Below are 11770 nucleotides of genomic sequence, written 5' to 3' on the forward strand. Positions count from 1 at the left end.
GAATTGGAATAGATTCAAGTTACACAGTGATGAATAAATTTTGTTCGGACATACAGTGTTGACAGGATCATTATTGTTCGACAAAACAGTTATGAACAAAATACATTTTTTCGGCTACACAGTGGTGAACAAATTGTTTTGGGCTACATTCAGAATTCTGATGGCGATTTAGACGATGATTCTGTTTTTCCTCATCTTGCAAACGGTTATACAAATCCCGTAGAGATTGAGTATGTTCAATCAATCTCAGCGATAATGAAGATACAAAAAGCAACGAAGAAGATGATGATGATAGGATGACAGAGGTTACTGATTCGGCGATATGGAGAGCGTTCAGAGAAAATGAGAGTCGTCGGAATGCTCTGTTGACGACGAGAGTGATGGAGGGTTGGGGTCCAAGAATTCTATACTGGACCAAAGCTCCAAACTCTGAAGATTGAGTGAGCCAGGGAAGGAGAGGGATGAAAAATTAGGTGGGTGTGTATTTCATTGTGAAAATATTATGAATATGGGTAGATTTAATAATAAGTGGGGTGTCTAAAAAAATATTATTAAAATTTAGAATTTAGGGTTGCAGTCCAAAGAAATGGGGGGTCCAAAAAATTTTGGTAGATGCTAATAGCAGCACTCTTTTGAAATTAAGATTAAAATCAATTTATTGGCTTTTTAAATTTTTGTTAAATTATCTTTTTATTTTTTGTATTTTTTTTTTTAAAAAGTAAAAAAATCAATTTTTAACCTACTTCTTAAAATAGGCTTCAGTTAAATAAAATTATTAATATGGTGAAATTGAGTGAGAAAATTTGATTTTATAAGATAAAAAAATATTTATTTGTGTATTAATATAGTAATATTAATTAGTTAAAATTAAATTTATAAAATAACTATCCTTTGTTTAAAACGGTAAAATAAAATGATGATTTAAAACAATCAATGAACAATTATAAATTTCACAATTCTCGTTTAATTGACTTATAAAATAGAATCTTGCTAGCAAGTGTCTCCAAAATACAAATAAAAGACAATATTTATAAAACACAATACATTTTCACCAACTCCAATGTACTTTTATTGATATTAATATACCTTTTAATATTTTTACATATTTTCAAAATATTTTTTACTCACTTCTCAACATTAAATAATGGCTATGGACACTTAATAGCATTTGCCATAAATAATAAAAGAAAAAATGTGAATGTTGTGTCCTTGAAGAAAGAACAAACACAGAAGTAAAAGAAAAGAATAAACATAGCGTTGAATGCTCTGTTACAGATGCATTCAATCAAGAGTACAGTTTCCTATTTAAAAAAAAGGGTTAATTAGCACTGTATATGCAACTGAGATTGAAGGAATCTTTCTGCACAGTCCGTTAAGAACACCTCTGCCTTTTCTGAGTTGAATTTCACAATCCTAATTCTTCGTTGGAATCTCAGCACAATAGATGTTTTTAACCATATCTTCTGGGCCTTAACAGCCTGATCACTCACCAATCCAGTGTCACTCTTATCACTTTGTTGATCGGTATGTGATTCAATTCCTGGGATCACAGCTTGAGTCTTGCAATGATCACCGCAAAACTGTGGACACTCCTCTTCACGCTCTTGAATCATGGATTTGGAGAAATAGTAAGGAGGACTTCAAGGGAGGGAACCCATTAAGTCCATACCAGAAATGCCAAAATCATCTGCACTGCTCACACTCCGATTGAAATAATCGGGTGAAAAGATACCCAGAGAAGTCCCATTATTATGACTTATAGGATTCTCCAGTATGGGTGAATTAGAGTGAAGTGCATTCGATAAGTTAGACGAGTCACAACCAAGAGAATTCCTTTCAACAGAGACTACTTCCCCCTGGTGTTCAAATGCAGATACTACCAACTTGTGGGCATCAACCTGGTAGCAAAATCAATGAGAGTAACTTACAAATGTGAAAAATCAACAAAGACAAAAAATAAATAAAAATCGGGTGATATGAGAAGCATACCTTTTGTGTTGCAGAAAGCTTCTCCATAGGAACATAACCGCATTCAGAGAGTATTCCCAGCACTTGTCCCACAACATTGAAAACGACACCAAATTTCTGCTGCGAACTGCCCGAGTAGTACGAATACCAATCATCAAGTTTACATGTCAGAGCATGGTCCACAGTTTCTTTCAACATTTTATCAGACATGTGAGTTCCAAGAGTCTGCATAAGTTCCAACAAACAAATATTGTTAATATTATATACACTGAAGGCAGGCAAATTTCTGTATTGTTTGTCAGACATAAAAGACATTAGTTAAGAAGTCAGAAATGTTGAAGATGTCCATGGAGACCAAAAACATCACAAGGTTACACCAAAAAAAAAAAAAAAAAACGCGCACACACAAACTGAATGCAACTGTATAAAGAGCCAGGATGTTTGTACAAGTTTCATCTGGTTTAACCACTGATTTGCAGGTTAAACCATTGATTTCATTAGCATGACATTTTCTCAACGTATAAAGCATTATATCAAGGGCAAAGAAGTTGGCAATTAACATTAGGAGGTGCTCATGCAGTGATCTCAGAAAATTGGACCATGGATGTAAATGATGGCCATGTCATTGTCCTCATTGCATAACAAAAAGGGCACATGTGCACACTCAAAAAAAAAAGCTCTGAGCACAGGTAAGACAAAGGGCGTCCCCCTCAGAACCTATTCTTCTAAGCAACAGGGAACAAACTTGACTTTTCGGTTTTTCCTAATGCACGATTATCCAATTATCAAGGAAGTTTGAATAAGGTTACCAACAAATCAACATTTCAAAGCAACATTTAGTCTATAGAAGGCAGTGCCTCACAATTTAACACAAAATAGAAATAAGTAGAGAATACCACTGTTAAGTAATTGAAGTCAAGTGTGAGAAAAAGCAAAAAATTCTTACAACTTGGAGCCTTTGACGGTGTAAAAAGAATTCAGTTAGAAATTGCTGCACTGTTTTTATGTTTCCGACACTCAAACGCTTATAGAAAGCACCACGTCTATCAATGTTTTTTAGCCGCCACACCGCATCAGATAGAGATGGAGAGTCAAGCTTCTTGTACACTGCAAACAGAATATTGAAGTTATATTGGGCATTTTCCATTTTCACACTAGCGTGGCAACACCTTATATATGTGTTATGAATACCTTAGTTGTCTGACTATCTTTCTTTTAGTTTCATAGGCTTCCAAGCAATGAAAGAAGCTAGTAAGACAAGAACACAGAGTGACAAGAACACAGTGACTTCAACCACTAAAACTCAATCAATTGTTATAATCTAAAGAATTCAAAACAATTGTAGAATATAGAAATACACGTGATGATGTATTCATCTTAGAAATGTTTCAAAAACATAATTAGAGTGAATAAGTTAAGTTGTATCTAAAGAATTCAAAACAATTGTAGAATATAGAAATACACGTGATGTATTCATCTTAGAAATGTTTCAAAACATAATTATAGTGACTAAGTTGTATTTCAAAGAATATAAATATTGTTACTATAAAGAGATTCATCATATATATAGGTCATGTTTAGAGGGTTCAAAAAGTGTCAAAGTGTCCGTAAAATGTTCAATATTATGAATTTACATTTTTAATTGAGACATTAAAAAAGAGTCGGACATGCTTTTTAAGAGTGTCCGCAAAGTGTCGTGTCCGACACGACATGCCTCCTCTATAGAAGTGTATGTGCTTCTTAGAATAAATAAATACACAAATATCGCGTATTCAATAATAAAAACAAGTATACCCAAAACTCTATTTATATGAAATGGACCATAATTCAATCTATTTTATAGTGGATTCCAAAAGCCAGCATCATTGTAACCCACACCTGGCCCAAGCTATTATTGAATATCAGATTTTGGCAAATAGATAGAAGAAATTTTTAACAAAATTAGAAGCACTCACATTTGCCGCGTCGATCCTCGATGATGAAAGGTTCTGTCTCTGCTTCTCTTACTCTAGTCCCATTAAAATTATCCACAATTCTTGCACCCAGCCTGAACTTACGGTTGTTCATCCAGATTGAGGTGTGTGTAAAAGAAAGCTCACCAACAAAGCCAATGCCTTCTCTCAGATTCAGACATGCATTTCCACTAAGAAGAGGTTTATTTCCTTCCCTTTCTCTGACAATATTTCGGTTAAACTCTTCAAGGGTCCAATCTTGCCCTTCATCATCATCAAAATCTCCCCGAAGAACTACTATTTCAACCTTTGCTAAGGCGTCAAGCCCAGAGTTGACAACTTCCCCAGTTAAACCATCAACTAAAGCAACTTTGACAGGTAAACAATCTTCTCCTTTAATAGGCATTCCTGTCAATATTGTCAGAGAGAGTTTGTTTTGAAATCGTAGCTGTAAGATTCTTGGTTCTGAAGAATGCATCTCATTCCCAGAGTTCCTGAATAAGAATTGCAAGTATATGTTAATTATATTGGTCATGGACAGGGCTCGGTAAACTTGACCACACCTCACAATGGGGAAAAGTAGTATTATTCTCACCTAGTCAAAACCTTGTCCACAACAGATTCAATTACTACTTTCGCCTGAAAACACTCAGTATCAATGAGATACTATGGAATTTCCTAAAAAATAAATTTAGTAATGACAATCCATAGAATCATAAATCATACTGTTTTTTTTATATATAACAATCATACATGGTTACCTATAAAATTAACAAAGACTGACAAGCTGCAAAAGCCTAAACCATAACAAGATATGGGTTCTCAACATTTCAATAAATTAGTACTCACCATCTCAACTTACAAATACAATACTTCAAATTACAATTAAACCTGCACACAAGGATCTATTAGTCATAGTTTTAAACACTAACACAAGCACCACGAGAACCAGAAATCTAATTTGGCCATGCATCTGTACATTTTAGTTATTAAGCTGAAAGATTGGTTTAGCACCCTAAACAGATTCACGTAATTAGACTCAAGACAGTAGAAACAAGGCTCAAAAGATCATGAGGTGCTAGAGAAGAATCTTTAGCATATAAATCTCAAGTACAAAGACAAAGAACCTATCCACACTATTGACAATCAAATTATCCTACAAAAGAAGAAAAGAAGGGCCAAATCCTGCTTGAATGTGAAGCATACACAAAAAAACTGCTGCACGTCAATTTGGTGGGTGGGGGTGGAAGTCATCAGTCAGCTTATAGAACCCAAGCAACTCACGGAACCCTTCATGAAGAACAACTCACACAAGTTCACTTTATGTCCCTTACGTTAAATTGGAGTGAAAAACAACATTCAATCACTGGAGGATAATTGTTTAATCATCATGAGTTGCATAACCACTCTCGAGAACATAAAATAGTCTACCAAATGGTGGTTCCTATATGTTAAGTGTTAGAAGCATTCATTCAGACAGAAAGAGAACGATCTGGCATCAGAATAAAGTTCATCAGATGAAAATATTGATATTTACAGGAATTAACTTACATACGAAATTAGCATTAAATGTTCTGCATAACACAATAGAATTTTGTGAACTTCATCTAGCATGAGCATCCCTAATGTAAATATTAATCCACTGCATGTTGAAGCAACACAAGTACCCACTTTAGGAACTTGTGATGCACCAAGAAAGCAACTACTTTCCAAAATTTCATTCAAGAACTTTAATGCCTTCTAATACTAAACACATGAATATCCCACCACTAAGTGACTCAACTCTACAGGCAAAGACCACTACTATTGTGATCTAATCTACAAATAAGATCCACAAGCAAAGTAAAAAGTTTCTAAATTCTCAATAAACTATCTTCAAGTCATGAAATGAATGCAAACACACAAATAACTAACCAGAAAAACATACATGTAAGATAAGCATTGAATTTGTATTAACTATATACACACACCTACAGTGTGTTCATTTATACATGTATGTACATGCACAGGTGTGCATACATGTATACACATGCAAATAAATGCATGTCTACATGTATGCATGCATACAGCATTCACACAGTTAATCATTTATGCTTTTATTTGTTTTAATTACATTTCAAACATTTATACATAATTGCATATATTATAATGTCTATGAAAGTTTTATTCCACAAAATGCACTTACAACTTTACCTAGTAAATGCTCCATAATTGGCTCTATTACATGATGAACCCTTTGTATCACCATCACCTCCACCACCCTGAGAAACGAAAAATAATATATATATATATATAAGCCAAGGCAATAAAAAAAGGAAACTCTTAAAAGCATAACTTACATAAGAAATTTCAACCAGAATAATTTGAAATTATAAATCACCTTGATGGGTCATGCATTTTAAAGTGATAAGACCCCAATTCACAACATCATTAAATTTTCCATATTATATTTTTGGGGAAATGACAAAAGAAATCCAAAGGTCTGAGTCTTGTAACAAAATAAACCTAAGTTTTTAATTTTGTCAATTTAAACTCTAATTTTTTGATTTGTTTTCAATTTAAATCATTTGCTTACTTTTGTTAAGTAAAAAGTGTATTCTAGTCACCAAACTCAATAGAAATGGGTATTTTAGACATTTTTCTGTGCACCTACATTGAGTTTAATGACTAAGATAAACTTTTTTCGGTAGTTTTACTTAACAAAAACAAATGGATGATTTAGATTGAAAAAAAATCAATAGATTAGGGTTTATATTAACAAAATTGAAAACTCGGAGTACATTTTGTTACAAGGCTTAAACCCTAGATTATTTTTTTTTCACCTATATTTTTTTATTTGAATACCATTGCTAGTCAAATTCACAAGTTCAAGTAAATCCATCAACAATTTTCAATAATTAAGCATAAGCCACTTCAAATTCCATTTTCTTTTCTTTCTATTTTTAGTTAATATTACCCTAAACTAGGGGTGCAACTTGGGCGGGCTCAATCCGAGCAACCCGAACCCAGTCCGAATTTTTTTAGGACTTGAACAAGATACTTTCAAATTCGGTACGGGCTTGGACAAAAATTTAGAAGCCTGAATTAAATTTGGACGGGCTTGGACAAAGACGTCAAACAACCCAAGTAACACGAAACCCGAATTATACATATATAGATATATAAAAATATTAAATATATATAAATTATTAGCCATTATATGATATTAAAGTAATTTAGATTATTAAATCATATTGAATATATATTATATATACAAATAACATAAAATCTTACTCTTTTTTTTTTTTAATTTTCACTCATAAATTATAAAGACTACTATAACAACATCTCTCGTATATTATATAAATTATTTATTTTGATGATATTAATGATTTTCTATTAAAAAAATATAAATAGAGTCAAATTTTATTAATTTAATAATGTAGCTGCAAAAAAAAAAAAAAGAAAGAAATTTATTTACAACTCGGACAATTCGGGTTTAACTCGGATCGGGCTTGGGCAGGCAAGCTCTGGTTACAATTCGGGCCTGGGCAGATCTCAGCACAACTTGGGTTGGGCTTAGACAACCTCCCAACCCAACCGAACCTGCCCGAGTTGCACCCCTACCCTAAACAGAGTATAACATAATTCCAAAAGATATGGAACTCACTTCTTTAAAGCAGAAACCTCGTCCTCTGACATCTTGTTGTTACTGTTCCCATCTTCTAAATGCTGAATCTGCAAAATTGATCAATCAAAGCTTAGATCCACAGCTTCCAAGACATGTAATAATGCATCTATGTATCTGAAATTAATGTTATTATGCTATAGACACACACACCGCATGGGGGGTATATAATATATATACACACCTCTATTGGTGTCCCGAGGCCCTTTGCCAAATGTATATCCCTAAATTACCCAAAATTCCCTCAAACTCATCAAATTCATATTGAGAATCAAATCAAAAATTGTATTTTATACTATGTTTGGTTGGGAGATTTGGAAAATAAATTGGAAAGAGAAAGGAAAAGTAAAATATACTTTCAATTCATCTAATTTCACACACTTTTTCGTTTTCATTTTCAAATATCTTTGCAAATCCCCAACCAAATACAGGGTTAAAAATTTAACAACACACCCAATCAATAAATACCTTATTGGCAGATGAAAATTCACTTACAATTTTAAGAACCAAAGGCTCGAGAAATGGCTCTATCACAAGCAGGATCTCAGACTGAGGGGTCATCATCAACCCTTGCTCCAACCTGAAACACACACAAAGACGAGCAATAATTGTGTTAGTGTTATTAGTGTACAGAAAAGCTGTAAAGTAAAGCATAGCTAGTTGTCATTTATATTATATAATATGCAATGTTTCCTACTTTCGGTGCCTAACTTAGCATCCTATGCTGTCATCTCCTCTCTATAAAGAGAGTGTTCATCTTCTTGTAAAAACACAGAAATATAGAGTTATTCATTTGCTCTCTCTCCCTCTCTCTATCAATTTATCTAACATGGTATCAAAGCTAGGTTAAGAACCTAGTAATTTCGTTTTACTGGCGGGCGGCAATCTCGCCTTGGCCGCCCGCCGGACAAACCCAAATTTCCTTAATTTCTTCTTTCATGGCAGATTCTTCAACAACAATTCATAGCTCGAATACAACACTTCAACAAAGATAGTCTTCTTAATACAACAAACAGACCCACTCACCAATTGCCTCACTCTTCACCTCCAATCATCGTCCCCAACAATGGGTTTCACACACACAGGATTCATAGCTCCTTTTTGCACCCAGCAGACAGCTTTGCAATTGGACCCTCTGCCCACCGTGGGTGATAGCAACACACCAAACAGCTTGCAGCTGGTCACGCTACCCCCCTGGGTTGATCATGAGGCCGCCGTTGCAACCAGCGTCGTATGCTCGATCGCAGTCGACGAGTTCTTGCTCAGAGAGCTCGATCAGTTCGCTAGTTTTGATCTTGTTCAGGCCTTCCACCACTGCCTCCGTCGTCTTCCGCAACCGCAGACCCACCAGCTTCTCGATCCCTCTGCCGTGCACGGCATCACCAAGTTCTGCGATCTCACTCCAGCGGAGTTCCGCCGCAATAATCTCGGTCTCAAGCAGCGCCACGCACCACATCACATCACAATTTACATCTCAAATCCACCCTCCATCCTACAATAGGAATCCATCGCAGCCGTCGCTTCATCGGCTTTGGAACACAACGGCCCTACGGCGTCGCCGCCATCATCAGCCCACGCAATCGCCGGCAACGACGATGCCTTGAGCGAGATCCTCCTTCGCACCCCTGTGAAGTCTCTGGTTTTGTTGCTTCATGTTGGCACAAATGATCATTCTAGTAGAACCATCAATGGCATCACCACCACAAGTTGGACTCAGCCTCACCATCATCTCTCAGAAATTAATTAACCCCTTTCTTGGCTCATCATCAAGTGCAGAGAGCTTCCCATGAACAGTGGTTCGTTCCAGCACACTTGGCTCATCATCAACGATGGTCTCCACTGTCTCGAGCTCTCCATTTTGGACAGCACTAAAGAAGCTATTGTCATGGGATTCTCTGCAACTCAGTCCCTGACCCATACACGTGCCTGCATGAACGTGCACTCCACCTCTGCAGCATGTGTGCTCCAACCTTTGGTTTACGTGGATATAGGTTCTCCTCAATAAATTATTCTTCTTTCCCATAAATTCCACCATACTTTTTCAGGGGACAAAGCATATATATATTTTATTATTATAATATATTACCCACGTTATTTCCTTTTTCACCCCCACATCATTATTATTTTCAACCCACGGCTTCAGGACCCGCAGTCTGATCCCACTACCCCTAACTTTATTTATTTTATTTTATTTTATTTTATCTTCCTTTTTTTCATTCAAACCAAAAAAAAAAAATACAAAAACAAAAACAAAAACCATCATCCATTTTCTCTATCGAGATTTCATTATTTTAACACTCAGGTGGTGAGTCTTTCCAGATTTTTGTTCCCATTCCCTTCATTTTATTTTATTTTATTTTTTCTATCTTTCTTTTTTCATAAATATTTCATTCTTATACAACTTAGTTGGTGAGCATCAACCCTTTTTCCATTATCTTATTCTTTTTTTATATTCCACCTCAAAAAAAAAAAAAAAAAACAAACAAACAAACAAACAAACACAAAAAAAAAAAAAAAAAACCTTTCTACCATTTTTTTTTAAATTTTTATTTTTTTATAACATCTCCACTGTGTGTTGAGCTGTTCCGCTCCACTTTCTCAATCTCTTTGTTTCAACTTCCAATAGGTTTCTATCTTCAAACCTATTTGAGTTTGCGGATGGGTCTTATACATATATCATGGTGAGCATGGTTACACACCGTGCGAACCATCCAAGCTGGTGAGCATGGTTATACACCATGGGAACCACCCAAGCCACCCCATGGCGCACTCCCTAAGTCGCTTCCTCGATGCACCACCACAGTCTTCTACAACGGTCCGGCATGACCCCGTAAACTGTCCGGCATTGATTCTGATTAGCTTCTACAACGGTCCGGCATGACCCCGTAAACTGTCCCGACATTGATTCCGGTTAGATTCTACATCGGTCCGGCATGACCCCATAAACTGTCCCGATATTGATTCCGGTTAGCTTCTATATCGGTCCGGCATGACCTCGTAAACTGTCCCGACATTAATTCCGGTTAGCTGTTACAACGGTCCGACACGACCATACAGTGTCTTCACCAACGGTCTGACACGATCATACAGTGTCTCTTATTCTATTTTATTTTATGTATTGGTTTATTTTCTTGTTTTGTTACTCTTTTCAAACTCAAGTTGGTTTGTGTCTATCCTTCTTGAGTTTGAGGGGGCTGTTAGTGTTATTAGTGTACAGAAAAGCTATAAAGTAAAGCATAGCTAGTTGTCATTTATATTATATAATATGCAATGTTTCCTACTTTCGGTGCCTAACTTAGCATCCTATGCTGTCATCTCCTCTCTATAAAGAGAGTGTTCATCTTCTTGTAAAAACACATAGAAATATATAGTTATTCATTTGCTCTCTCTCCCTCTCTCTATCAATTTATCTAACAAATTGCAAGGTCAAATTACACTCCAACAACAATTTTCGCTAAAATAAGCCTAACACAGTTCAGATTTCATATATGTTTTTTAAATTTTTGATGAATGCGTGGCGATTATTACCTTGTAAAAGCAGAATCCATTGTTGATTCGTGCTGTGAACCGTCTTGGAAGCTTCGATTCTGCGACATTTCTGAATCGAGAAAAAAAACCCAGATACGAATATGATTGATGTGTTGGAATGGTATGAATGAAGAAGATATGATTCAGAGGAGTTAGGGTAGAAAGTGAAGGAGGACACCATTGGAAAGGGCTTGAACTTTTTAAGAGAGAGAGAGAGGTCGGTTTTTTCCAGGGAAATGAAATGGGAGGGAAATGAGGGAGAAGAGAATCAAAAACCACGAGGATTACCGCCCCCACCAGTGTGATCATCCTCGTCATCTGAAAGAATATCCATCGTTGGTATCGCCCTTTTTTTTTTTTGTCTTTTTTTTTAAGACTCCCAAATAAAATATAAAAATAAAAATAAAAAAAGTTAGCCAACCATAATGGCCCCATTTTATAAAGTTGTGGAAAAGTAATTATAAATTATAACTTAATAGATTATGACTTATAACTGCGAATATAAGTGTTAACCTATTTGGTGTAGCTGTGGAATTATGGGTTTAAGCAGCTGTGAACCGAACCTGCTAACCTGTTTGATGCAGTTGTGGGATTATGGGTTTCAGAATAGGAAAATTTACCCATAAGTCCTAATTTTTGAAAAGTTGAACCATTT

At 35.5% G+C, this 11770-nt stretch overlaps 1 protein-coding gene across 1 annotated transcript; it reads right to left on the reverse strand.

Annotated features, from left to right (window-relative positions):
• Positions 1 to 1151: 1151 nt before the first annotated feature.
• LOC114315558 (calmodulin-binding protein 60 A-like) lies at positions 1152 to 11434 on the reverse strand. The gene is made up of 9 exons (XM_082909699.1): positions 11116 to 11434; positions 8083 to 8167; positions 7570 to 7637; positions 6106 to 6181; positions 4516 to 4559; positions 3924 to 4414; positions 2915 to 3075; positions 1990 to 2193; positions 1152 to 1898 (listed from the first exon to the last, which is right to left on the reverse strand). The coding sequence occupies exons 1-9, from the start codon at positions 11181 to 11183 to the stop codon at positions 1641 to 1643; spliced, it is 1455 nt and encodes a 484-aa protein (XP_082765825.1). The 5' UTR covers positions 11184 to 11434; the 3' UTR covers positions 1152 to 1640.
• Between the last annotated feature and the right edge of the window lie 336 nt (positions 11435 to 11770).

The sequence above is a fragment of the Camellia sinensis genome, chromosome 15 (genome assembly GCF_055761805.1).
Source record: "Camellia sinensis isolate YWXY chromosome 15, ASM5576180v1, whole genome shotgun sequence".
In the NCBI taxonomy this organism is placed as follows: domain Eukaryota; kingdom Viridiplantae; phylum Streptophyta; class Magnoliopsida; order Ericales; family Theaceae; genus Camellia; species Camellia sinensis.